The sequence below is a fragment of the Furipterus horrens genome, unplaced genomic scaffold (assembly GCF_987537825.1).
Source record: "Furipterus horrens unplaced genomic scaffold, mFurHor1.1.pri manual_scaffold_11, whole genome shotgun sequence".
Classification (NCBI taxonomy): domain Eukaryota; kingdom Metazoa; phylum Chordata; class Mammalia; order Chiroptera; family Furipteridae; genus Furipterus; species Furipterus horrens.
This window is the reverse complement of record NW_028327181.1, coordinates 21944272-21971756: the sequence shown is the minus strand read 5'-3', so window position 1 is coordinate 21971756 and position 27485 is coordinate 21944272. Positions and strand designations below refer to the sequence as shown.

Sequence of the window (27485 nt, the reverse complement as noted above, 5' to 3'; positions counted from 1 at the left end):
GTCATGCAAGACACAGTGTTTCTAGCCTCTCATTTTAGAAGCCAGTCCTTTGCCATTTCCTTGTTTATTTCTTAAACCCCTTAATGAGGTGACCCTTTGTCCGCACCCCTCCGTTTGTGCACAGACTTCTGAGGCTCCAGGTACCGGTTGGGAAGGTTTCCTTCCCCCAGCCTCTCTCCCTCCTTAGGGAAGCCACCAGGCTCCCCCCGGAGGTTCATGGCCAGATGGGGGCCCGTAGCCAAATCAAGCCATCAGTTCTGCTCTCTATGTTGGGGCCCAGCCAGACATCTCGAGTCTCACCAGGCTCCTGCTGGGCCAGGATGGCCGCCTTGGAGCTGGGGAAGCCACCAGGGCATGGGGACGGGTTCTCGCTCCCATGTGGCCTGCGGCACTGGGGTTGACAGCAGGGAGTTGGACTCAGGGGCCTGAGTCAGGTGCCTGGTCCCACAACTAACGACATGTGCGACTTGCCCATTCTATACCTCAGTTTCCCCATCTGTAAAATATGAGCACTGCAAGGGCCCACAGCATGAGTTTACCGTGCAGTTTCGGTAAGTAAATAGTGGAGCAAAAGAGGTGACAGGGAGTAAGAGGCACCAACTTGCAGTTATAAAACAAGTCACAAGAGGGAAGGCACAGGCCAGGGAATATGGTCAATAACACCGTAATAGCTTTGTGGAGTGACAGATGGTAACTAGACTTACCGTGGTGATCATTTTGTAATGTATAAAAACATTGAATCACTATGCTGTACACCTGAAACTAATTTAATATTGTCTGTCAATTATAATTCAATTTTAAAAGAAAAGAAAGCAGGTAAACGGCAGCCCGGGCCACCATGCCCGACGTCTGCAGGCCCAGCGTGCTGGTCAGCGGGATGCCAGCCTCAGGCCCGTCAGGACGAGCCACAGAGCTCTGCAGGCGCCGTGGGGCGGCCACGGGCCGGCTCCCCCTGCACACCCGTTGCTCTGTGGCCGTCTGCACAGGAGCTGCACTGGAAGAAGGACCAAGGCCTTTCCTCGGCAGGACTACCCACCTCCCCAGTGGCCCAAGGGGCACCCACACTTTGTGCTTGCCCCTGCCCCGCCCACCCTGCAGTCTCACCTGCCCCCCCATCCACGCTGTTCCTTTTGCTGCTGCTCCCACAGACCCCACTTTCCTACCAAAGTGGGGGCCACCTCGGCCCTTCACACATGCCCTCCCCACACTGCCCATAGCATCCAGAGCGAGGACTCACATGGGTACACACACATGCACCTACAGGAAGATACACAAGGCACCATGTGTGCACACACACACATACATGAGACACATACAGACTCAGGCACCATGTGTGTACACATCCACATACACATAGGACACACACACAGAGACATGGCACCATGTGTGCACACAACACAGAGAGACACACATGTATTGCGTGTGCACACATGACACAGAGACATGGGCATCATGTGTGCGCACACCCACGTGCACACAGAGAGACAAGCAACATGTGTTCACATACACATGCACACAGGACACACAGAGAGACACACACACCATGTGTGCACATATATACACATGCACACAGGGATGCACAGAGAGACAAAGGCACCATGTGTGCACATGCACACATGCACAACACACACACACACAGCTGTTTGCATGGAGTCGCTGTCACCCTCCCTGCCATCACACTCCCCTCCCTCTGCTCCACATACATACGTCCTGTGATTTATTTGTCTGCTCAGTATTAATGAAACATCCTTCTCACAAACAGCTCCGCTCTGATAAGATGGCTCAGACCCTTTTCCAAGGTTTAATCGGGAATAAACAGAATGCTCGTCCTTCCTCATTTGAGGGGGTAACCAGTGACTTTGTCCCTGACAGCATCTGCCCTCCCGCTCTCACCTCACCACCCTGCACCCTCCTCCCGAGAAGGCCCCCAGCCCATCCTGCCTCCGCTGCCTCTGCGTCGCTGTGCTGTTGGTCAGGCCACCAGATATCTGGGCAGGCTGAGGCTGGGCCGCAGAACAAGGACTGAAACAAGCTGTTTCTCTGAAACTTGCTGCTCACGTGTGCAAGTAACTTGACCGCCTTGTGCCTTAGTTTCCTCCTCTCTAAAACACACGTGATCATTGTATCTGCCTCATGTGGGGTTGCTGTGAGGATTGGATGGTGTTGACTTTTACAGTTCTGTAAGTTGCAGACACCTTGTTCACCCTGTCAATGTTAGCTATTATTTATATTATTATTGTTGTGGGGGGGGGTATTACTACATCCAAGGTAATACACCAGGTGGTGGGGAAAATGCCGAGGGCATTGAGCCCCTGAAACCAGCCCACAGACCAAGGCGCACTGACCGTGCTGAGTGCGTGCAGACAGCCCAGTGCGGTGCTGGGGGAGCTGGCGGGCTGGGCTTCTGGCTCCGTAGTTCAGGCAAGACACCAGGCAACAAATATTAAGTAAGCGCCCGCTGTGGGCCGGACACTGCACTAAATGCTGGGATAGAAAGAAGGACCTGGCAAGGGCCAGCTGTCCATGGACTCACACTGGTGGGACAGCCGATGGCATTGGCATCCAGGTCCATGTGAGTGCATGGAAGTGGTGCAGAGTCCTCGGGCGGAGCAGAGGCCAGACGGGGGGGGTGGGAGGGGCTGAGACTGAGACAGGGCTTTCAGGAGCAGGTAACAATCTTAAAGAATGACCAAGCGTTTACGTGGCAAAGGTAGCCATTGAACTCATGGAGGAGATGATGGGATTCTAGCCAGTGAAGACTCAGGGTCGGGGCTTCCCCAGCAGAGGGAGCTTCTCAAGCAAATGCACATGGCTCTGAAAAGGCAGGCTCTCCTTTCAGTGACGTGAGGAGACCGGTTCAGCTCAGGTTCGGAGAGAGACCTGGGGAGGGAAGGCCTAACCGTAGAGACCCTCAAATGCCCTCCATTTTGGTTTTTGGCCGGGAGCAGCGGGGAGCCCATGAACACGCTCAGTAGCAGAAATGGGGCTTCTGGAATCATCACCTGGCCATGCTGGAGGTAGAAAGGACCAGCAGGGAATGGAGAGAGAGTTCGTGCTGTGGGCCCAGTTCCGAGACTGCTATAGAACCCTGGACGTTTGGGTAGGCGCCAGACAGTAGGTTGCTGCTGAGTATGTCGGGGAGCTTTGGCTGCAGAGTAAACCACCCCAAACGGAACAATTCTGAGTCAGTGAGTGGCTGAGAGCTCAGCTGAGATGGTGCATCTCTGTTCCACATGGTTCATGCCTTGTCTCTGCAGTAAAGGCCTCACTGTCAAGGTCATGGGACATGGGGGGAGGGAAAGTCACGCGAGGCAGGGCAGCATGGGGTCACCTCTGGGGACCCTGGGAGGACAGGGCAGGGGGAAAAGAGAGAGAAACTTCTATTTTCCCAAGGAGACAGAGCACCAGACTTCTAAGCCCCAGGCATTCTGTCCATAATATTTCAAGAGAATGAGCCCAGTCTGCTTAGAGAACCAATAACATACAACATCGGTACAACCCTGGACCATTTACAGTGTCTCCAACATCGCATCTCACTTGACTCTGACAACTAAACAGTGACTCTGATATTCTATCTCCTATTTTACAAATGAAGAGATTGAGACAGGGGAGAAGCTAAGCAACTTGCCCAAGGTGCAAGCTAATAAAGGTCGGACCCAGGATTTGAACCCAAGCTGCCTGGCCTTCAAGTGAGCTAAACAAATGGAAAGGGACAATCAGGAAAAAGTGATTTATTCTCAGTAGGTGATTCTTATCCACAAGAAGAATTTGAGTTAAAGTGATGAAAAATGAGACTGGAGAGGTTGACAGAAGCCAGGAGGTTCAGACTTGATCCAGATGGCAATACTCTTAGAAAGATTCTAAGCAAAGGAATGTTAGATGTTCAGCAAATGGAGAGTGAATGAATCCAGGAACAGACGGGTGAATGAGCAGCCTTTTGTGCTCATCACTCTGGGACAGTGTGGGGGGAATAAGGGAGAGTGTTAGGTAGTATAATCCAAGCAAGAAATGATGAGGGCCGCCCTGGCTGGGCGGCTCAGTTGATTGGAGTGTCAACCTATACACCAAAAGGTTGCAAGTTTGATCCCTGGTCAGGCAGGCACGTATGGGAAGCAACTGATCAACATTTCTCTCTCCTGTCAGTGTGTATGTATGTGTCTTTCTCTTTCTCTCTCTCCCTCTCACCCTCCCCTCCTTTCCTTTCTATTTTTCTAAAATCAGTAAAAATATATCCTCAGGTGAGGATTAAAAAAAAGAAGAAATGATGAGGGCCTGCGCTGGGAAGACTTTTGGGGATGGGATGGACTGAAGAGACACATTTGAGAGGGTTCAGAGAATTTACCACGAGCGTTAACAAGGCAGGGTAAAGGGGAGTAGAATCCAGAAAAAGTTGTCGATTCTGGCTTCACTCATTGAATGGTGGTGCCAGTAGTCCCCAAAATAGGGAATATGCAAGTCTGGGATTTATCAGCATGCAGATGTTGGTGGCGTCTGTAGGAAAGCAAGGTGCTTCTCCATAGACAGTGTGTGGAATGACAGGTGCTGGAGGGAGCAGCTCGCGGGGGGTGGCAACAGCAGTGGTGGAGGGGGAGACAGAAGGTGACAGCCAGAGCAAATGGAGAAAAACAGAAGAGAATCCTGGAGGCCTACCCAGGACGTATCTATGCCCCACCTGGTCTTGTCTTCTGAGTACTCACCAACACACAACAATATTTTATGTATGGTTTCTTTATAGTCTGTCTCTCCGCTAGGATATAAACTCCACGTGCGCAGGAGCTTTGTGTTGCCGTGCTTCAAACAGGGCCTGGCACGTAGTGGGCACTGCATGGGAATTTTCTGAATGAAAGCTGAGCTGGCCTTGGGAAGCAGATCCCTAAACGCGGTCTGGTCCCGTCCTGTCTTTACGTTCTGCGGTTCTTCACTTTGGCCAGTAGGTGGCGCGTCCATGTGCGTGCCGATCAGAGGCTGCTAGGATTCCAGGTGTCTGTGAGAACCTGGGCAAAGGACAAAAGCGAACAAGGTGTCAAGCATCGTTTGTCCATTCCCATAGCAGATACTTCTCAAGCACCAGCTGCCACCTAGGCCCCTGCCCCCTCGCCTTCTGAAACTCAGATTGAGGGGTCTAAATGCCACAGGCACCGGCAGAGCCTGTCCCCAGTATGGCGATAGTGATCACGGAGCCGGCAGCCGGGTGACAGAAGGACTGCGAAGGGTGCGGCCGCGTTCGTGCAGCCTGTGAGCTGCTCTGACTCAGGCAGAACAAATTACAGGGAAAAACAAGCTTGCGTCTAAGTCCCTACTATACTGCTTACCCGCTGTGTTATCTTAGCCAAGTACTTTGCCCTCTCTGAGCCTCCGTTTCCTAATCTATAAAATGGAAATCCTAATAGTTCCTGTTTCAAAGAGAATTGAGAATACAAGAGGGCCCTTGGCACAGTGTCTTTCACCCAGCAAGAAAACGAAACAGTATTCTAAAATTAGACATGACCACTATTTGTATAGCCCTTCACAAAGCCTTCCTGAATCCTCCATGTCATAAAAGGTAATCTCCTACTAACACTGCAGGTGTCTTTATTACCCCACTTCCCAGATAAGAGGGCCAAGGTCATCAGATTATATAGCTTGCCCACAATCATACAGCCTGTAAAGTAATGGGCTCGAGCCAGGTTCTGCTCAGCAGACGTCCTGCAGGACGTTCCCTGTACGGCAGGTGCTGCGCCAGATGATGGGGATCAAGGAAGGGTGCTGCCAGAGCCCAGGGGAGACAAAAATACAGGCAGATCATTGCCGTAGAACAGGTTAGCTTCGGAACAGGAAGCTATGGGGTCATGGACAAAAGTCACCTGCTTCATCTGGGGGATTCCAGAAAGACCTAGTGAACCCATTAGCTTAGTCTTGAAGGCTGGGGAAGGGAGACCCAGGAGAAGAAGGGGGAAGAGCTCTCCAGCATCCCCAGTCAAAGAAATGGCCACTGCAGAGGAACCTGTGACAAAACAAGCTCGCTACCTGCAAACCGAGTGTCTGGTGAGCAGCTAGGCCCTTCCTTTAACCTCACGCAGGAAGCTGAGGAGGGAACAGGGCACCACCGAGGGCTGACAGGCCCCCTAGGCGCTCTCCTCGTCCAGCGAGCCTTTCCTTCAAAGCCTTCATCAGTCTAATTATTCCAAGGAGCCTTCAGAGCGGTACTCCTCAAACGCTGCTGTAATACCAGTTACCTAGGGGCCTTCTTCAATGCCAAGCCTGATTCGGGGGGCCTGAGGCGGAGGTCCAGCAGCTGCATTTGTCACAAGTCCCCAGGTGGTGTGGCCCTGCAGGTCCATCTGAGCCCACGACTGAGGCCTCCAAGAGGCAGGCCGGGTCTGGTTTTCTCAACCATTATCTGACCAGAATGTGACATGAAATGGGCTGAATGGAAGAAATGAGAGGAAAGAGGGGGAGGGTGCAGGCGAGCAGGGCTGTAGCTGGGACGCTGGGATGGAGGGAGATTCTGAGGGTCTTAGAGGTGCTGGTCGGGATGAGCCAGAGGCCCCGGGTGGGCACCGCCAGGCCCGTCAGGTCTCACATTCCCAGCACGAGCTCAGCCCCCTCCCCACCTCTGCCTGAGTCCCTGGGGCTGAATGCTGATGCAAAACAGCAAAGAAAAGTGGCAGCTAACCTGCTCCTACCCCTCAGCCAGGTGCCTCTGACCTGCCACCTTGCTTAGCCTGCAGCCTTCCTCCCAGCCTGTGATTCAGACACATCAGACTGGGGTCCCCCCTCCATGCAGAAGACTGGTACTGCCAAGCACATAGGCTAAGAGGCAACCCGGCACTGCCGGCCCAGGCTTCTCCTCTCCAGAAATGGCAGGAAGCAGCCAGCCGCCCCGCATCACACCAGTGAGCTCCAATGCAGCTGCTCCTCTGAGGGCCAGGAGGCTCCTCCTCCCTGCCCACCCCCAACATTCACTCCCCCACCTCCATCCACACACAGTATAAAAAGTGCCAACCCTGGAGGGGGAGGCCACAAGAGACCCCAGGACAGGGATCATGCATTTATTCATGCAACGCGTATTTACTGAGCACCTGCTGTGTGTCAGGCACTGATCTGGACGTGGCAATAGTTCAGTGGCCAAGAGAGACGGGTCGTCCTTTGTCATTAGGGAGCCTCCTTTCTAGTGAAAGGAGAGACGATATGGACCCAGTGATGCAGAAAACAGAGTGGGTGGGGTGACGGAGAGCCATGGAGGGGCTGTTACGTGGGCCTCGCTGAGGACGCAAATTTGAGCTGTGCCCTCATTTATAAGACAAAGCCAGCAAGATGAGGGCACAGAGGGCAAGTCAAGAGGAGAGCACTCCCGACAGCAGAGCCAGGGCCAGGCCCTGTGCCAGGACGCGCGTGGCTGGCTCAGCAAGCAGAAAGGCCGTGGGTGGGAGTCATGACGGGCAGGGGGGCTGGAAGGGATGCAGGTCCTAGAGGCAGATCCCAGAAGCAAGCCTGGGCTGGAGGAGCAGGCATCTGCAGTTTGAATTGCCTGCAAGGTGTGAAGCAAAGTCGTGGCATGACCAGATGTGTGTTGTTAATAGGCTACTCCGTGGCTTTCTGGTGATGCGCTGTGCAGGAGTTGAAGGAGATCCAGCCCTGCCCCCACCCCACCTCCAAGAGCTTAGCACCTGCCACGTGCTCCACCATGCTGCCTGGGGACAGGAGGGTGGTCTGCTGGCCTCTGGCACCTCCCCAGCTGCCCCTGGCCAACATAATTTTCCGTGTCTGGGATGACGCCCCAACCAGCCACCCAGGAGACCCTCCATCTGGGCCCCCATAGCACTGCCCAAGGCCTGGCACCAAGAGAACTTTCCCACCTTGTTCAGGTGGGGTCGGCCAACCGGGCAAACCAGAACCAAGGAGTCAATGAGTTTGATGCTGTGTAGCCACTGGCACAGAGTCAAGGAGCAGGCCCAGGGAGGGATGGGAACCCTCTGGCCCCTGCCCTACTTTGAACTCTGCCTGGCTGATGTCCTGTGGGAAGGACAGGCAGATGCTGGCCCCTGGCACATTCGCTTGCCCAGAAGTCCGAGGGCTGCATGAAACCACAAATTACAGATGGTGACAGGTCCGGTTGGTGTTTCCATACAACTTTGAGCCAAAGAATCACTTGTTTCGGTAAAGCAATATAAAGGACCACAGTGCGTAAAACTACAACAGCTCTACCTCCAGCAAGAGTCAGGCTGCGCTTCCCAGACCCAGGCCCACCCCTCTGCCCTCCCTCACGGTAACTGGGGGCAGCCCCTCGTGCTCTCCGGCCTCAGTTTCCCCTCTGTGAACACAGAACTGGACTGTGTCCCCCTGCCGCACCGCTCCATGAGAGCCCCCGTGCTCTTGACGACAGAGCTTGGAGAAAGTCCTCACACATGGAGAGAGACAGGTGACCCCCATTGCCCACCCATGGGTGGCAGCCTGCAGGGCTGGTAGGAGGCAGGGCAGAGCAGGGAGAGAGACCCCCAGCTGCCTGCCCAAGTCCTGGGTGACAGGAGAGTCAACCGCCAGTAGCCAGCCACCCTCACGATTGAGGGTTCCCATGACCTGTCGTTTCGTAAGCTGCACCTGAGAAGCCAGCCAGGCCCAGCTCTGCCTCGCGAAGGCCCATCTGAGCCTGCATGGCAGCCTCCCCAGGCCGGTTTCCAGCTCTGGGCACCGGCTTTCCCAGGGACCCACTCAGGTGGGCCCCAGGCCGCAATCACCCAACAGTTAATGCATTTTCTCCCGACTGACAACAAGCCCAGCACCAAAACAGTCAACTATTTTTATCTCCAGATTAATCACAAAAGGCTAACATTTCCACCTTCCCTGTGATTAAAAATTAGGAGACCGAAAGCTATAGTGGTTCAGGATAATAACCGATCCTGGGAGGGGGCTTCATGAATAATGCATGTCCAGGCTCAGGCTGCACCAGGCTCTCGCCCCTCCCAGCGCCTCCGCTCTGGGCCCCTCTGAATAGAGAGGTAATGAGTCCCCCTTTGCTTACGTGGGAGCTGCAGCTGCGAGATTGACTGTTAATTTCTATTCAGCCTCTGGGCCCCCAAACATCCTCCCCTCACCCATCCCGCCCCCCACGCCCCAGTCCCATCTGCACCCCACCCCCACCCATCTGCTGTGTAGCCAGGCGAAGGCCAATCAATAATGCGTAGCTGCGGCGTGATAACCACTTATTTGGGAAGATGTAATCAGTAGCATTCTGAGGGTGTGTGTGTGTGTGTGTGAGTGTGTGAGTGTGTGCTGCCCGAGTCCTCGCACAGCGCAGTCCCACACGCCCCTCCCCTGGTCTTCGGCCCCTGCGCCCCTATTCCCGGCACAGCACTACAGGGGCAAGAGGGAGAGCCATGCCCCTCCCTGTCCCTGGTGTTTGGAGAGGCCTCCCCAGTCTCCACGCTGTGATTGCTGTGATCGCAGGAGCTTGGAGCCTGAGCAAAGGCCCAGAGACCTGCCTGGTTCGTAAACTGGGTCCCACACTGGCATCCTCTGGGAGTTTTAAGAGCTTCTGTGCTCAGCCCTGGCTGAGTAGCTCAGTGGGTTAGAGGGTCATCCTGATACACCAGGGATTCAGGTTCAGTCTGTTCAGGGCACATACAGGAAGCAACCAGTGGATGCATAAATAAATGGAACAACAAATAAATGTCTCTCTCTCCCCCCCCCACTCTGTCTCTCTCTCTCAAACAAATAAATAAATAAACAAACAAACAAACAAACTCCAGCTGCTTGGGGTCACCTCCAGTAATTGAGTTTAGTTGGTCAGTGTGTGGCCCCGATTTTAAAAACTTCCCCCAGAAGACCGTAACATGCAGCCAGGGTTAAGAACCTCCAGCAAATGTCAGTGCTGGAGAGAACTTTCTAAATCCCCCGTTGAACATTCACATTTCATATCAGAGGAAATAAAACCAGGAGAAGGGACTGCCTTTGCAGCTTCACCCTCTGACAGAGGGCACGGTCCGCCACACCGCACCGCTGAGCTTATGTCTTCTATTCCTAAAGGTCTGAGTGACTCTTTCCGATTTTCCTGGCCCTCTGCTAGCTCAGCTGGGGTTCCTCCACCCTGGGCTTCCCGTGGGGAGAAGGCTGTCTGCACAGAAGGAAGGGGGCAGGAGACCCAGCCCCAGCCCTCCCTGCTGGAAGGGGCCCACCCATCCCATGGAGATAAACCCCCTCAGCATCAACTGTAATGCCCACCTCCATTTATGGAAAGCCCTCATTAGTTTCCCTTTGCTCTCAGGCCACACCGCCCACGGGAGGCCTGGGGCACTAATGAAGGGGTACTTGGTGGGCAGGGTGGGTGTCTTGACTGTCCAGCCCACGCCCACCATCTGTCTGCGTCCAGGGCCCCCACCCCCCAGGAGGCAGGCTGGGTCGGATGAGGCTGACTTCCTCCCTGGGCCAGGATCCTGAGGGTTTGCTTTCCCTCAGGAAATAGAAGCTTCGGGGCTGTCACTCACTGGGCTGCAGTTCTGAACCAGGCCTGCTCAAGGAAGGAAGTGGGGGGCAAAGCCCCAGGCTGAAGGTGTACCCAGAGAGGGGAGAGCAAACTGCAAGGCAGAGCCTGCTGAAGGGCTGCAAGGGCTGGAGCTGTCCGGAGCTGCTGCGGCCGCCTGCCCTGAGCCCACAGCGTGGAAGCTTGCACAGGGCCAGCATGGAAGGATGGACTTTCTCTGGCCACTGGGGTCCTTTGTTCTAGAACCCTAGCTTGTGACTCAGTTACCCCTTTATCATTCACTGGCAAACATGCACTCAGCCGTTCCCAAGCCTCCAGAGGGGACTGGCCCAGTCCACCCCTGGGGGAAGAGTGGGGATTCCCCAGGTGGTCTGTAGGGAAACCTGCCCCTTGTGTGGCTCAGCTTGTCCAGGAGGCGAGGCGGGCGCCTCAGAGGCCTGACACCTTCCACATGTCCACAAGCATCCACATTAGAAGAAGCTTCGTGACCCTGGCCAGTCACTTAACTTCTCTGGGCCTCTTCTCCACATTATGACCGTGGACTATTATAACTGCCTGCCCTGCACCCCACAGCTAGCATGGACAGAAAGGGGTGACCCCATTGGCGTTAGTAAATGTTTATAGCCCTTCCCCCAGGCGCCAGGCTCCATTCAGGGCACTGGGGCAGATGTCAGGGACGGAAAGAGTAGCACTCACTCTGGGGCGAGAGAGCTGGGACGGCACTAGAAGAATAAATGCCAGGGCAATGCCAGGGGTTGCACAGCCTTCCCAGTCCTGAAAATTTGCCTGCCGCCTGCCCCTCACCCCCCGGTGAGAAAGGGGGCCTGGCTTCTGGCCCTGGCTCTGCCACTCACTGGCAGTATGACCTTGAGCAAGTCACTGAACCCTGCTGAGCCTCAGTTTTTGGATGTGTGTAATTGGGATAATAATAATGTTTATCTAGCAAGATCCATCGGACAGCAGCTTGGTTTAAAAAAACAAAAAAAGTTAAAAGGAAAGAAGCTGTAGCTATCATCTAGGCATCAGAGCTTTGCCCCTCCCCTGGTGAACAAGGTCAAGGTCACCGGCCCTGTCCCCTGACAGATACATCCTGAGCAGAGAGCGAGACAATGATAAGAATGTCCTCAGCAAATAAACATGCAATGCACAAGTCCAGGATTATTGCTGTTATTGTTATTGTTAATAATAGAAAGGGATGATACATTTTATTAAAGTGTAATCATTACTGTCATCAGCTCCATAAAGCCCACCGGCTCAGCCAGCCTGCCTGGCTAAAGGGGCCGGTTTCCCTCAGCAGGACCTCTCTTCTCCTCTCCCCACAGTGCCACCCGATGACCCCGTCATCCTGGGGGGGCCCGTGATCAGCTTGCGGGCAGGGGACCCCCTCAACCTCACCTGCCACGCGGACAACGCCAAGCCTGCAGCCTCCATCATCTGGTTACGGAAGGGAGAGGTCATCAATGGGGCCACCTACTCCAAGGTGAGGCCTGGGGGCAGGACGAGCAGGTGAAGTGGGGTGGGGACCACGTGTACCTCCTCCCGCTGCTTCTGTTTCTCCACCTTTGTCTCTCTGCCTCTTCTGGGCGTCTCTTTTTCTCTCTCATGCTATAACACTCTCCCACACACACCCCTGCCCCGCCCCTGAACTCTCTGTTTCTCTCTCTGTCTCTCTCTCTCTCTCTTTCTCTCTCTCTACCTCTCTCCCTTTCCTGGGGTAACTGTATCAGAGGAGGAGACTGAGGACAGAAGTGGCCAGGACCCAGGGTTGCCAGATAAAATACAGGATGCCCACACTGACCAGTGTGGCTCAGTGGGTTGGGCGTCATCCCGCAAAGTAAAAGGTTGCCAGTTCGATTCCTGGTCAGGGCACATGCCTGGGTTGCAGGTTTGATTCCCGGTCAGGGCTCATGTGAGAGGCAAATGATCAATGTTCACATGGATGTTTCTCTCCCTCTCTTTCTCCCTCCCTTCCCCTCTTTCTAAAAATAAAAAATAAAATAGAATTTGGGATGCCCAGTTACATTTGAATTTCAGATAAACAACAAAAAACTTTTCAGTGTAAGTATGTCCCAAATAGTGCATGGTGCTCTTATAGGTCCCACTTACATTAAAAAAATTATTCATTGTTTCTCTGAAATTCTCAGCTTTAACTGAGAGCCCTGTATTTCTATTTGCTAAGCCCGGCCACCTTTCCAGAGCTGCCAGGTACGACTGCTCAGGTGTGTCCTGTCCCAGAGAGGGCTGACACATACATCAGGGCCTGCGCCCTGCTCGGCTCGCTGACAGGAGTGCTGTTTCCTAGTTCACACAAAGTGCAGTGAGCAGCCGGTGCCCTGAAATGACCCTGCATGAGGCTTGTTCTTTATTTCCTATCATTTATGATGCTGTGACACCTCTAGGCCTTCCTGTGAGGAAGGACTGCCCTTCCACGGGGTTAGCTAGATCCTAGAGACCTGCTGAGAACACACCTTTGATACACAAACCAAACAATCTGGGCCCATCCCCCTCACCCCCTCTCCTAGGGCTCCTGCCATTTCCTGCCCTCAATGACTCGGGCCAGGCACTGGGCACCTAACTCTATACCACCCTGAGCCTGGAGCTGGCCTGAACCTGTTCAACTCCTTACCCTGCCCCAGGTGCCCAGGAAAACCACAACAAAGGCCCTCACCCCTGTTTTCTCCCCTGCTCCCTCGGCCTCCAGGCTGACCCTGGGGCCGCCCTGTGTGGTCCCCACCTTTGGGTGCTGTAACAAACCACCTATCGATGGCGGTCACCTCCCGATCTGTTGGCCTCACCCTCCCTGAATGAAAACAGAGTTTCAGGTACACTTGAAAACAGCGCCCAGCAAACTCCACTCACAGAGACTGTGAGCAGAGGGGCAGACAGGGCTTAGGACCACAGCCCCAAAAGATCAGCAGGACCTGGGAGGATGCACGGTCCGACTCCCTGATCGACAGGTAGAACTCCGCAGTCTGACAAGGCAGGGACTGCCCTGCTCAGCTGACCAGTGGACAGAAACCCTGCTCTCCTTCCCGTGAGCCTCTCCAGGTGGGCAGCTCCTCAGAGGCTGCACCGGGGCCTAGGGTCAGCCAGCACCCCCGGGCTCTGAAGCTGGAGGTGCAGGCCTCTGGAACCCTGCTCTCTCCTCTCCTCCTGGCCTCTGAGATTTGGAGGTACACCACCAGCTCCCCACTCCCGACCCACCTGGGCACCTCTTCCACAGGGTCTTAGAAAGATAAGCAAAGCCTTTGCCATCAGGGGAGGAGGGGAGGTGGCCTGTCCCTTCTCTAAAGCTGTGTCCTTCCTGTCCAAAGCTGACCCCTGCCCTCCCAAGGAGTCAACCCCAGAGCTGCTGATCAAGGTCCCCACCCAGAGCCTGGTGCCAGAACCCAGGACAAAAGCATTTCCTAGGGTGCGAGTGCACGCTCACACAAGGGGAAGCTGCCTGTTGAGAGATGCATCCCTCGCCCCCTCCCTGGGCAGGAGCCACCAACTGGGTTATGAAATACAAAAGCATAACACAGCAGTGTGTCCTGCCGCTGAGCGGGAAAAGGAAGGAAGGGGGTGTTCCTGAGGTTGGGCCAGCCTGTCCCATGCCAAGGTTTATGTCCTGCAGAAGACACACCCTCGTCTGGTGAAAAGAAAGGTCAGAGTCACCTTGCCAGACCTGTGCAGGGACCACCTTGTCCTGGCCCCCAGCACCCAGCTACTGCAAACTGGAGTAGGAAGTCATGCTCCACCCCTCTGCCCTCCCAACCCTGTTCACACCCCCACTGGCCCGTGGCAGGAATGACCGCACTGGGCAGCCAGGGGCTTGGGTTCCGGGAAGTCATTCCCTGGGCCTCAGTTTCATCTGTAAAACAAAGGGGGGGGGGAGGTTTTGGAGCAGACACTCTGTATTAGTCTGCTCCAGCTGCCAAAACAAAGCACCGAAGACTGGTGGATTAAACAAGACATTTATTTTCTCACAGTTCTGGGGGCTGGAAGTCCAAGATCAAGGTGCCTGCAGGGCTGGTTTCTTGTGAGATCTGTGTTCCTGGCTTGCAGATGGCACCTCCTTGCTGTGTCCTCACGTGGCCTTCTCTCTCTGTGTGCACCAGAGAGAGACCTCTGGTACCTACTTCCTCTTCTCACTTGATAGCCAATCCTATTGGACTGGCCCCCCCCACCCTTATGACCTCATTTAACCTTACAACCTCCTTAAAGACCCCATCTCCACATGTACTCACACTGAGGACTCACAGCTTTGCCATATGAATTCTGCGGGGGATGCCATTCAGTCCATTATGAGTATGGCCCAGCTCCAACAAGCTATGAACTTGTAACCTGGAGCACATGGAGAAAGACCCAGCCCTCTGCTGCGCCCGAGTTCCCCAGGACTTTGGGGGCCAGTCACAGAGGCATTGCTGATGTCCCAAAGGCAGAGCCGCCCAAACAGGCCATACAGGAGGAGGGGTTGGGCATGAGCAATTGATACAGAGACAGAGGCCCAGAGAGCTCACAAGTGCACCCAGTCAGGGGGTCCTGGGTCCGGGGAAAAGACTCTGCAGGGCCATCTGTAACAGCCCCGGTCTGAAGCCTTCAATATTGTCACATGATGGGAGGGTGGTTAGGCCAGTGGGCCTGGGAGCTGGGCAGCCTCATGTGAAGCCAGGCTTTACCACCTTCTAGCTCTGTGACCCTAGGCAAACTACCTCACCTTGTGTGCCTCAGTATCCCCATCTGTACAATGGGAGCAACAGTAGCACCTACCTCAATGGATGGTTGTGAGGCTTGAATGAGAAGTGTGGCAGAGTGAGCGAACCATAAGCGTGGCTGTTAGGGTCACTGCCCGACCCTCCCTCTATCCTGGCAGGCGGCAGGGGCCCTGCCACCCACGTTTCCTGGATGAGAATGTCAATGTCATAGAGAGCCGGCCTTGTGGTCCTAAGACCTGGGGTCAACCCACGTTCCATCCCATATTATGGAAACTGAAGCTCCCTACCTCAGTTTCTGTAACTGCAGAATGGCACAGCAGTGACCATACAGACAGCTAGAGACATGAAGGGAAATCAGTACGGAAAGCACTTGGGAGAGGGCCCAGCAGAGAGCAGGGCTTCACACACGTTAGCCAGCATTATTGGGAGCCTCTGCCCATAGCCCGGCCTCACCCACCCCAGCTCTCCCCAGAGGTCACACAGCAGCCATGGTCTCCTGGTACATTCTTTCTGTTATTTCACCATGTGACCAGCAGGGGACACATGAGCTGGTAGGACTGAGGATGGCATTCTTGAGGAGGGTCAAGGCCCCTTGAGCTGGGAAGAGGATCACCCGGCGCAGGCCAGTGGTGCCTTGCCTTCATCACTCTGCCTCCAGAGCCCCTGATCTGGGTGCTTCCATGAGCACCCACGGCTCCCAGCCAGTGTCTGGGTGTAGAGGCATCAGGGCCCAGAGAGCTGATTGCAAGGCCTCTCTCCAAGTCCTCCTCCTAGACACCCAGACCTGGGCCGTCTTCTCTGGGCCTGGCACCAGAATCACACACAAACTGGGGACAGGCTGTGGAAGAAGAGGGGAGACAGTCTGGGCTGAGCCCAGAGAGAAATCTTCCCAAGGGGACAGGGCCCTGCTCTACCTGCTACCTGCAAGCAGCTGCCAGGTATGGGAATGAGGCCTTGACCTTGGAGAGGTGCTAGGTCTTAGCCTGGCCCTGTGTATATCTACTGGGAAGCCCCTTGCCCTCTAGCTCTACCTCTCTGCTTCCTCCAGCTGCCTATCGCGGGGCCGCCCACCACCAGGACCGTGGGTCTCGTGGCCTGTGCTACAAGGAGCCCTGGATGAACATGCCCCTCACTGGGGCCCAGCTCCCTCTCCTGACCAGTCACCCCAGCATCCCCCATCCCATCCGTCTATCTTAGGGGCCTAGAGCCTCTGCCCAGTGCAGCAGCCACCATCCTGTCCTGGCCCTCCCTGTGGTGGGGAGCACTGCTGGCCCCAAGGCCCTGGAGTGAGGGGCTCTGAGGATGCAAGGTCTGGGTAAACTGCACTGTGCTGGTCTCCCCTTCCCTTAATCCCTATTCAAGTGACAACGTGACAACTGGCCCTAGTGGATTCCCCAGGCAGCTGTAACAAGGGGAAGCAGAGAGATGATTAAAAAAAAGACACAGCAGGTGGGGGAGGTGAGGGAAGAAGGGAAGAGGGGAGGAAAGGAGGCCTTGTTGCCAGGTAATTAAATCCCACTCAAGGTCTCTGGAGGCTATTTGCATATCAGTGAGCATCCCCTGTCTAGCACAGGGGTTGGGGCCCCGCCCACTGCATTCCCTCCGAATCTCCATCCTTGTTACCTGGGATCCCCACATGGGCATCCCCAGACCGCCCATGTCTTGGGCTCAGCCTGGCTCTCCACTGCCTGGCTGAGGCCCCAGGGGCTTTGGAAAGAGCAGAGGGGCCCCCACTGCCTGGACTGGGCAGCCGCACACAGGGTGCATTCTGTCCCCCGCCAGCCCAGCTTCCAGGGCCACTGACAACTGAATGCCAAGTGCCTGTCCTCAGGGGCAGGGCAGTGGGGTACAGACAGGAAGCAGCACCAGGGCAGGCAGGGTTTACGGATGAGCCTCAGGCCTCAGCAGCCACAGGACAGTCCAAACGCTCCTTGGATGCAGGCAAGGGGCAGGGGGTGGAAGCCCATCCATGAAGGCTACTGCTCTGGCGCACCCACTCCCGAGCAGGTGGCATGTATATGCCCTGCCCCAGTCCATACCTGCACACACAGATGAATCCAAAAGAGCTGCCAGCAGGCTCACGTGGGGCGGCCGGGGCTGGGATCTGGCAGTACGCTAGTGCCACCAAGCCTCTAGTGCCACCAAGCCAGAGGGAGTCCTGCCCCAGGCCTTGGAAGTGGTAACCCCAGAAAGGAAAGACTCACCATTAATAATTCACTGGGTGAGCTGATTTGCATACTAGCAAAGGTTTCTGAAATGGGGGGTGGGGGGCTGAGGCTCACAGTGTGTCCCTAGAGCCAAGTTCGGTGAAGGGAAAGAGCTGGGAGGGAAGGCAATGTGGGGCTGTGACGAGAACCAGCAAAGGATAGAATGTTCAACCTGGCTGGGGTCTTCAAGGCCACACAGTGCAAAGGTTCGTTTGCATAGGAGTAAAGGCCGGGCTTGTAAGAGGAAGGAAGGAAAAGAGGAAGCAGAAAGGGGAGGTGAGAAGGTTAGGAGGGAATGAGGAAGGACACAAAGGCAGGCAAGAGAACATGGAGGCCAGATGGGACAGACGGGCACAGCTTTTCACCCCCGGACTCGGCCGGTCCCTTCCCTGGGGACCCCCAGAGCTGGAAGCCAACCCAGAGCCTGCCTTCCCCTTGCTCTCCCCGAGTTTAATGAACACATCTCCCTTTTCCCTAATTAGGTGGAACAAACAACTTGAACCAGAATTTTTATTTCCCAGAAAAGCACACGCCCAGACACAGTAAATATGTCATTAATCATCGTTCTGAGACAGAGAAGCAGCCTGGGTTGTTGGGGGGGGCGGCATGGAGAGGCAATCCAGGGGCCTAATTAGGAGCGCAGGCCTCCTGGTTCCTCGCCTGAGGCACCCAGATGGCCCTGCCCCTCCCCCGCAAAGAGCAGAGCAGTGGAGGGGCTCCTGGCAGAGTCAAATGTCTGTAAAGGCCTCTTGTTAGCACAACGGAAAAGTAAAGAAAGAAGAGGGGGGTGGGAATAGTACTGACCTCCCTCCCCACCTCTTCCCCCATATAGACATACCCACCCCAGGTCTTATTTTCAGCCAGGAAATTGTTCTTATTATCACTTGGCTATTTATAGGCGCGGGAAGTCTGCTGCAGAGCCCCAGCCAGTGTGCTGCTGTGGTGGCTGGAGGCTAGACCTCTGCGCCTGTCACTGGCAGGACCCTGTGCAGGTCCCAAGCCTGATCCCGCTGGCTACCCAGACTGCCTCGTGGCTGGCTCAGCCTGACCACATCCCTCTCCCCCAATTCGTCTCCAAGGACCCCTCTGCCCAGGGGTAAGGCCACCACCCCACGATGTCTCAGGGAAGGGTATGCAATGAGGCCTCAAGCTACCAACACCTGCCTAGGCCCGGGCAGTTTGGGGGCGTCCGGAAGAAACAGTGTAGACAACTGCCCTGCTCCGTGGACCCTCAGGCATCTCAGAGTCTGGCTTTGTCTACGCAGGATGGGCCGACCTAGACCTAGACAGAGGCTCGGGTCAAGTGCCAGTGCTGGAGACCACAAGCTTCACCCCAGCTGAGAAGGACCAGACTGACCTGCAGACCCAGAGCGCGGTTCCAGCAGTCTCCACGGAGCTGCTAACCCGCTCAGAGACCTTGGAGGCTGCAAAAGGGTCCTAACTGTTCCTGCCTTTAAGTAGAGATCACACTGACCTCCTTCTGGCTCTCCGGGAGCTGTGGGGGGCGGGCCATGGCTGAGCCGAGTCCATTCTCAAGTGCAAATCCCAGCCCTGCCCAGCAAGCTTCTGGCTCACTTTGAACTCAGTTTTCTCTTCTGCTGAATAGAGATAATGCTCCCTTCCTTCCAGGGTCTGGTGAGATTAGAGATAATGCCGTTGTTATTTTAAGGGAGGTTCTGAGGAAGTAAAGACTATTATTCTATTTCCTGGCTCTAATCACCGCAAAATAAGACTGCACCTGGCACCTGTTCTCCGGGAGGGAGGAGTTAATTTCCTTCCCAGAATCATCAGTCTCTGAGGACTGAACAGTCACACCTTGGGAGTGGCTCTCCTGCCCAACACACCTCCCCAGCAGGCACCCACCTTAGTGGGTGGGCTCAGAGCACCAAACTGTTGGAGAGGGAACTGCAAAGGGGTGCAGGGGAGGGGAGTACAGCAACAATGGCAGGACTAGCTGCAGAATGACCTCATTGCCCTGTGGATACAAAGGAATGGAAGATGGGAGCCCGAAGGCCTTAGGACTTGTAAGAGTTTCCTAGGGCTCCCTCCACCCCAACAAAGTACTACACCGGGGGCTTAAAACAACTGAAATGTATCGTCTCACAGCGGTGGAGGCCAAAAGTCTGCCCTCAAAGTTTTGACAGGGCTGTGCTCCCTCCAAAGGCTTTAGAGAGAATGTTCCCTGGCCTCTCCCAGCTCCCAGTGGCTGCTGGCATGCCTTGGCTTGTGGCAGCATCGCTGTGGTCTCTGCCTCCTCCTTCCTGTGTGTCTCTCTGTGTCTCCTCTTCTTGTAAGGACACCTGTCATTGGATTTAGGGCCCATTCTAAATCGAGGATGATCTTGTCTCCAGATTCTCAACTAATTACTAACTACTTTGCTAATCTGCAATGACCCTATTTCCAAACAAAGTCCCATGCTGAGGTTCCAGGTGGAGGGGAGGGGGAGCACAATTTAACCCATTATAGGACACTCTAACTTGTTTCACCTCCACCTTGAAGTGTAGGTTTGGGCAAGCACTACGGCCTCTCTTGGTCTCACCTGTTTTCTCACCCGTCACATGGAAGAGAATGGCATCTGTTCTGCCTATAACTCCGTCACGACTATAATGAGTTCAATAAGTGAAATGATCTGAGAAGTTGAAAGGGTTTATATAGATGAAGTGATAAAAACAGTGTGCATTGATTCTACCTGCATCACAACCCCAGCCCTGCCCCCACCCCCATGCCCCAAACTGCACCCCCTTCTACAGACTCTGTCACTGCCTGTCACACATGTCTCGGAGCCTCGTGCAGACCCAGCAGCCCCCGGACACGAAAGGCAGGCAGATGGGGATTACCACACTGCACAGGACCTGCAGCCTGGTTTCCTTTATAATGCACGGTCGGCAAGTCCAGGCTGATTTTCACACACGATGGGAAGCTTTCCCTTTTCCCTCTGCAGCCCAGCACTCAGCCAGACCAGGGAGCGGAGGGTAACCCCAGCTCTGCGCAGAGTCGGGCGCCCTGGGGTCCTGAACTGCCCTGCTCCCATGCACAGGGCGCCCCTTCCTGCAGCGGCCCAGGTCATCCCAGCCGAGTGACATGGGGCCTTCTCTCCCTACCCGCCCCCACAGACCCTGCTTCGTGACGGCAAGCGTGAGAGCATCGTGAGTACCCTCTTCATCTCCCCTGGAGACGTGGAGAATGGGCAGAGCATTGTCTGTCGGGCCACCAACAAAGCCGTCCCCGGAGGGAAGGAGACCTCGGTCACCATCGACATCCAGCGTGAGTACCGGCTGGGCCTGGGCCAGGGAGGAAGCCACCAGCACCCCTGCCTGGAGCCCCAGTTTTGGAAGGGACTAGGCCTGGCCAACCAGCTCCCCAGGGCTGCATCCCAGCTCCTTCAGACTCCCTCCCTGCAGGGTACCTGAAGCAGGAACTGGGCCAGACAGCTCTGCGGACTGGCCACATTTGTATTCGTGGGCACCCAGCTTGTCCTTATTGTCACATGAGGTAAAAACATCTCAGAGGAAGGTTGCTGGCAAACAACATGTTTAATCCTCTTTTTGACACCTGCATGAGGTAGAGCTTCCACGTCAGTGAATATGCTAGTCACCCCTGGGCCTGCTGGCCTCGCCAGCTGACTCCACACAGTCCCTGGAGGGGAAGCCACAGCAGAGATGCTGGGAGCTGAAGGGTCCCTCAGTATTCAAGACTTGGAGAATAGGCCACCCCCTCTGGGGGGTCTGTAAGGGGCCCCCTCATGGGACGGTCAGGCAAGGAGAGAAGTTAGAAGAGGCAGTCCGTACTCTGCATGTATTATCTCATTTAATCTGTACAACAACCTTTTCGAGTAGGTATGACTGTGGCCCCTGTCTGGGGGATCCAAGGCCCCCAAAGGCTGATAAGCTTGCCCAAGGCCACCTAGGTTTCAAATGTCAGCAGCCTAGCTCTGCAGAGCCTGTACTGGTTGGTGACTCCTCCTCCACGCTTCCCAACGGTGGGCCCTCAGTGAGGGCTCATTATCACAGTTCATATGAAGAACAATGGTGCTTTAAAGCTACACCAGCATCGCGTTCCAAAAGTCACCTAAAGGAGACTCCCCGAGGTCCCCGAAAGTGCCGTCCATCCCTGAGAACAGAGAAGGCTCAACAAGGTGCTCCGGGGGCCATGCTCTCAGTAACGGACCAGCACAGTAAACTATCAGCACTGAAAACCAACTGTTCTTCTCTGAAACCCCCCACTGCACCAGGGAGTGTGATGGCAGCACTGGGTGCTGGCTGCTTCGGTCACAGGCTCTGAGTAACAGGCTGGAGCTGCAGGCTGACATTCATTCCTCCTTATCATTCTATTCATTTTAAGTTGAACTCATCTGAAAATACTTCCCAACAGCCCTGGCTCGTCTAAGGCTCCTGCATTCAGCTTCCACGTGACTCTCCAAGGACCTGCAGCCTAGGGTTTTCTGAACCCATCTCGGGAGCCTGGGAGCAGACATTCCCACGCCGAGTCTAGAGTCTTTGCAGATGCCATTGACATTCCAAAGGGTAGAAGAAATGGGTGTAATTTCAGACAGGCCTGCTGTGGATACCAGACATGGCAGCTGAGTTCTTGGAGAAGCTTAATCTTCACTGTCTTCATCACGCCAGGCAGAGGGTTTTCTTTCATTCCTCACTCAGTGAGAACCAAGAACAGCAGGGCTCTGGCCAGGCCCAGGACCAGGATGAGGAGAGGGAGAGTCGTGTAAGTTCAAGGGTCAGCCTTCGAGGGAAGCCTCCCTCCCTGGGCCCGACAAGCTCCTGGCTCTCCACACCCACCCGCTTGTCACGTGTGGTAGCTGTGGCATAGAGCAGCAGGCCTAGCTACACAGAGAGAGCCACGTGCTGTGGGCCCCGGGGAGTCAGCGCCCAGAAAGGCCCCGCCACCCTGAGCGTGTGGCTCCATCCTGGGGACTCCAGTTCCTTCTCCGATTGCCCTGAATGACATCCAAGGTCCCTTCCTGCCCTAGGATTGACCACGAAGCAGAGCTCTCTCCAGGCACCGGCCAAAAGTGGGAGGAATGAGGGTGGGAGATGCAAGACAACCAAGCCTCTGACCGCCCAGCTGCCGGCCGTGGCCACTGCGCAGCCCCTCTCTCCTCTCCCCTCCAGGCCCCACGCTGGTCAGGAGGCCTGTGCCAGCTACGAATCCCACACGCAACAAACCCCTGCTCGGTTCCCCCAGCAGTGGCCTGGGCCCTGGCCGGGAGGCCTGGGAGAGCAGCGCTTCTGGTCCAGGCCGTTATGCATCACACCAGGGATCCTCTCCTGTCGACCAGAAAGTCATCGCCACCTGTTGAAAGTTGTCGCTCTAAGTGCAGTGCAGTGAGATGATCAATTTGCCAGAGCGCACGGATGTCAGTCTGTGTGGGAAAAGGACATCAGCGTGACCCCTGGACGCTGGCTAGCTTTTCCTTCCAGGGGCCTGAGGAGGGAGGCATCAGGAAGGAAGGAGGTCAGGTTGAGGCCAAGGACCCAGGGGCCTGGCTGCATAGGCCCGCCCCGGCCGAGGAAGTGCAGGGTCGTAGTTAAGGCCCCAGCCTTCTTCCCACTTTGAACGTGGCTCTGCCAAGGTTGGCCTGGTTCCTTAACCTCTCTGTGCCTCAGTCTCCTCATCTGTACGCAGAGGTCACGATGCTTCCCTCATAGGGTTGCTGTGAGATTACATTAAGTCACTCGGGGGATATCCCCAGCACAGTGCACAGCACGCGGTGAGCCTCTTGCACCTGTTACCTGTTGTCACCATGCAGAGTTGTGGTGTGGGGCTGCCCCTCCCCCAGGGCTCCCCACAGCCCCAGCAGTGGAGAGGTCCCCATCCATCCGTCCTCTCCCGAAAGCGTCTGCATGTGTGTGCCAAGCAAAAGCACCGGCTCTCCCTCCCCCCACCATCCTGTCCTTCCTCCTCCTCATATTCATTTTCTCACTCAGTAAGCATCCAGCTGTTACCGTGGACACCACGGGCTGGATCAGAGCTGCCTCTGCAAACCTGCTCATGTTCTCAGTCAACCAAGAAGCATCCACACTCAGCGAAAGCACATTTGTTGTTTGTTTCCCTTGGTCTTTATATGTTACTCAACGGAAGACAAAGTCCCCAGATTGAGTAATGGGAGAGAAAGCTTAACACCCCCAAAATCTCACTACATCTGGACTCCGCATCCAGCTGCCAAGTTGCAAGTGGATGTGCTATCAAATCACTAAGTCATGGGATTTCTCTCCTTTCCCACCCCCTCCTCCATGTGGTACTTCCCCGAACACGCGCGCGCCGCGTTGCCGATAGAAACGCTAACAGACTCTCAGCTGTAACATCTGTTCGACGTGGTCTCGGTTCCACCAGCTACATCAAAGCTGCCCTCTGCAAGTTACGCAGCCAACATCGCAAATAGGATTAAAAGCATGTTTAATAGTTGGATATGACATAAACTATTTATGCCTCTGGAGCCCGGTAGATGCCTGGAAATTCATATCCTATACATCAGGGGAGAGGTCTGGAGAGCGGGACACAGGTGCTGCGGGCCGGGCGTGGAGGCACAGTGAAGGCAGAGAGCCTGGATGCTTCCTGGGGCCCCTTCTCCCAGGCCCTGCAGGAAGTCCGGGGCTGAGCATGTTGCGAAGAGGCGGGGAAGCTGCAGGGCACACTGAGAGTGACAGGTGTGTGATGGAGGAGGGGCTCAGGCAGGAAGAAGGGTCCCCATAGGTATGTGCTCCATTCCCCTGCCCCCCAAGACCCATCATTTGACAAAGGACACCCAGGTGGGATGGGCCCCCTGGAACTCCCCCCCCCCTATCCAGCCCCCAATTTCTGTGCTGGGTTTCTAGATTCTGTCAAACTGGCCCCATAACCTGCTCAAACAAGAATTAGATGGATGGAGACCCTCCGCGCCACCTTCTAGTATAGACTTGACAATGTGAGGACAGCAGCCAGACACACAGCAGGTCCAGGCAGCAGCTACCAAATGCCTGTACCTCAGAACATACTTCTCCAACCCTCAGTGAGATACAAGCCCGCCCCCCTCCTCCATGCCCCTGGGGGTGGCGCCGTCAGACCCTCACGGTGCCCAGCTTGGCTGGCTTGGCCTTCAAGGAAAGAGGGCCGGGACTCCTGATTAGCCTGGGCCTGGAAGCTGGTAGTCCTGGGCTGGGAGATCGGGAGAGGAGGGGTGCACTCACCTGACTGGCAGCAGCTGGGCGTGGCTGCAGGGTTCTGGGGGTTACCACCAGAGCGACCCTCTCCAGGGAGGTGGAAGGAGATCTCTCATGGCTAGTTCTTGACACACACGTCTTTGTGACATCTTGAACTATGCTTTAAAACATGAAGATTGAGGTCATTCGAATACCTGTGACCTCCCTGGTAATGCTTCAGGAAAAGGCGGGCAAGCCAGCTGCTCCAGGAGCAGATGCTCCAAGGGCGCGGTCCCCATCGGGAACTGGGGGATAAAGTGGGAGCCCAGGCCCCCGGCACAGTCAGCCAGCTGCTGCTCAGGAACCCGCGTCTTAACAAGCTGTCCGCAGAGACCTGCGCAGCCCCAGCCCGTGGGCCACCTCCCAGGCTGCAGCTCCCAGGCCCGGCACTGGGCAGGGAGCCCTGGCCAGCAGGGCAGAAGCGGACCAAAAGGTGAAATGACACCCACCCTGGGGAGCTAGGCTCATTCTGCAGCTGGGGAGCTGCGCCTGTGAGCCCTGGAAGGACACAGGACCGCACCGGCCATTTCAAGCAAGACTCAGGCCAGGCAGGCTGGAGTCCCGCTCCCCTCCTGGGGACCTTCACGTGCACCCAGAGGGGACAGCAGCTTTTCTCAGTAGTCCCTGAGCAACTGGCTTCTTTACTACTTTTTCTGAAAATGGGCTGAACCCCTAGGAAGTCCTAATATCTTCCAGCAATTTGCTCTGCTTGTTGGTGAGGCCAGGCCGAAGAGGCTGTCCGGGACCCAGGCCAGGCCACGGGGCCACGTGCCCTCTGAACTCACCTAGAGTTGAACTCCAGCCAGATCTCCCTACCATGACAGAAAGAGAATGGGCATTGGCTGCCTTCCCCTTCCCTGCAGTGTGGACACCGGGAGGACCAAGGTCTGGGGCCCAGGGGCACATCCAGGAGCACAGGCAACCCCAGCTTGGGGACAAAGTCCCAAGCCAGCTCCTCTCAGCTCAGGAGGGCCGCCTGCCTCCAAGCCCTTCTCTGAGCTGACTCCCCGCCCTCTGTCTCTCTGCTGGGGATCCCTTCGTCTCTGCTTCCCACTCTGCATCTCTCAGCGCCTCTTTCTCCCTGTCTGTCTTCTCTGTTCCTCATTATTTTGTTTGCTCTCCCTTCCCCACCCCGCTGTCATTTTCTGTTTCGGTCAGCTTGGTCTCCCTCGGTCTTTCTGCATTTAGTCTGAAATCTTTGTCTGATCATGTTTCTCTGCGGATGTGCGTCTCTCTCTGGGTCTCTCTCCGCCTCTCTGCTTCTCAGAGTTCCTCTGGGCTCTTTTCTTCCTCTGCACTCCCCAGTCTCTCTCTCACTCTTCCTCTCTCCTCTGTAAGGGTCAGCCTGCCTGCCTCCCGTCCTTGCTGCACTGACCTCTCTGTGTGCCTGTCCATCTCTGTTCCCTGGCTCCCTCCCTCTCGCCCCCCCTCAGTCCCACCATTTAGCACTTTAGAGCTTCTTGTCATGTTGAAGGAGAAAGAGGAGCCAGCCTGGGGGGCTGAGGGCTGGGTGACACCAGGCACAATGCAGAAGAGGCGATGAGGCCGACGGAAGGGTGTAAATGCCACTTAAGTTAAAGGACGCACCAGCACCTTTACACAGAGATATGAAACAGGCATTTCAAAGACGACAGTTTGTATTCAAGCAGGTCTTAGTGTCCACACTCCCCTGTGCTCCCCCTCCCCCCTTCTTTCTAAAATGTTCTTTTCTCTCTAAAAGCTGGAAGATGGGCAGCGTGGTCCTGGGGCCAAGCAGCCATGCTTTGGGCAGCTGTTCCTTTAAACACCAGGCTTTGAACCCACAGAGGGAGCTCTGACCCCACCTCCAGAACTGCAGGCACTTCCAGGGAGTGGGGGGTCCCTGGTGAAGTCCTCAACTTTCTGGCTGCTCAGAGGGTCCCCAGCATCACTGGTGGCAGAACCTCCGGCCAGGTCCCCAAGGGGTCTTCCTGGGGGTTCCTGACTCATTCTTTCCCAGAACCATGGGCACCACTCCCCCATTTACAAGGGGATCTCTTCTCTCTGCAGACCCCCCACTTGTCAACCTGTCAGTGGAACCGCAGCCCGTGCTGGAAGACAACGTTGTCGCGTTCCACTGCTCTGCCAAGGCCAACCCGGCTGTCACCCAGTACAGGTAAAAGTCACCGCCGGAGAGGCACAGCCTTGCCACCAGACCCTCCACGCCCCTGCCTATCACATGGGCTGTCCCCGTGGTCCTGGGCATCCAGCACACTGCTTGGCCCCCTACGGGTGCCTTGTATCCTTCTCTGTACCCCACCACCCCCTCCACCCCGGCCAGAGGGAGTTCCTCCCCTGCACGCACACATACACTCCATCCCACCGGAGACGGTAGGTGTCGCCCCTTCTGTGTGAACAGCTTGTTGATCCCTTATTCCTGAAAAGAGGGAGAAAAGGCTCAGGGAAAAAAACTTGAAACACCCAGGGAACCGGTAAGATCAGCATCTGGATTCCAGCCTTCCATCACCACCTGTTCCCCGGGGTAGGGTGGCGTTTCCGGGACAGCTGGCCCTGCGCCAGGGGCACCTGGGACCCCTCACACCCGGGGCCCTGTGCACCCCCTGCTCACAACACTGACGCAGCATCGTGAATTCTCGCACGGCAGTCTGAGTCTTCAGCGTGGAGCACAGCGTGTGTGGCAGGTACCCAGCCTCCAGAACGTGAGCCCCCTGCCTGGATCAAGGCTCAGAGTCGCTCCTCTGGGCTCCTTCCTGCCTGTGACCATCGCCGCATGGGCTACCCAGAGACAGGGACCTCAGACGTGCCCAAGGGCAGACTCGGGCCTCACCTCCCGGTGGATCACACCAGGGCCCAAACTCCATCCCGTCCCTTCCCGCCACCCCAGGCCGGCAGAGGAGCCCAGAGTGCTGCCTCTGCCACTGAAATGGGTTATTAAGTGGAAGCATCAGCC

The 27485-nt window shown here is 55.8% G+C and overlaps 1 protein-coding gene and 1 long non-coding RNA gene across 3 annotated transcripts in view; one reads left to right on the top strand and one right to left on the bottom strand.

The window, feature by feature from the left end:
* The window catches only part of KIRREL3 (kirre like nephrin family adhesion molecule 3), a 501922-nt gene that overhangs the window by 449213 nt on the left and 25224 nt on the right, over window positions 1–27485 (top strand). For both annotated transcript variants that reach the window (XM_090292940.1, XM_090292938.1), the window contains exons 5-7: window positions 11782–11939; window positions 20477–20627; window positions 26585–26690. In XM_090292940.1, coding sequence (XP_090149066.1) covers window positions 11782–11939; window positions 20477–20627; window positions 26585–26690 — 415 coding nt within the window. The remainder of the gene's footprint in view (window positions 1–11781; window positions 11940–20476; window positions 20628–26584; window positions 26691–27485) is intronic.
* LOC149997259 (uncharacterized) lies at window positions 14407–18981 on the bottom strand. Its single transcript, XR_016514377.1, has 3 exons — window positions 18721–18981; window positions 14689–15342; window positions 14407–14546 (listed from the first exon to the last, which is right to left on the bottom strand). It is a non-coding gene; the product is annotated as an uncharacterized LOC149997259 (long non-coding RNA).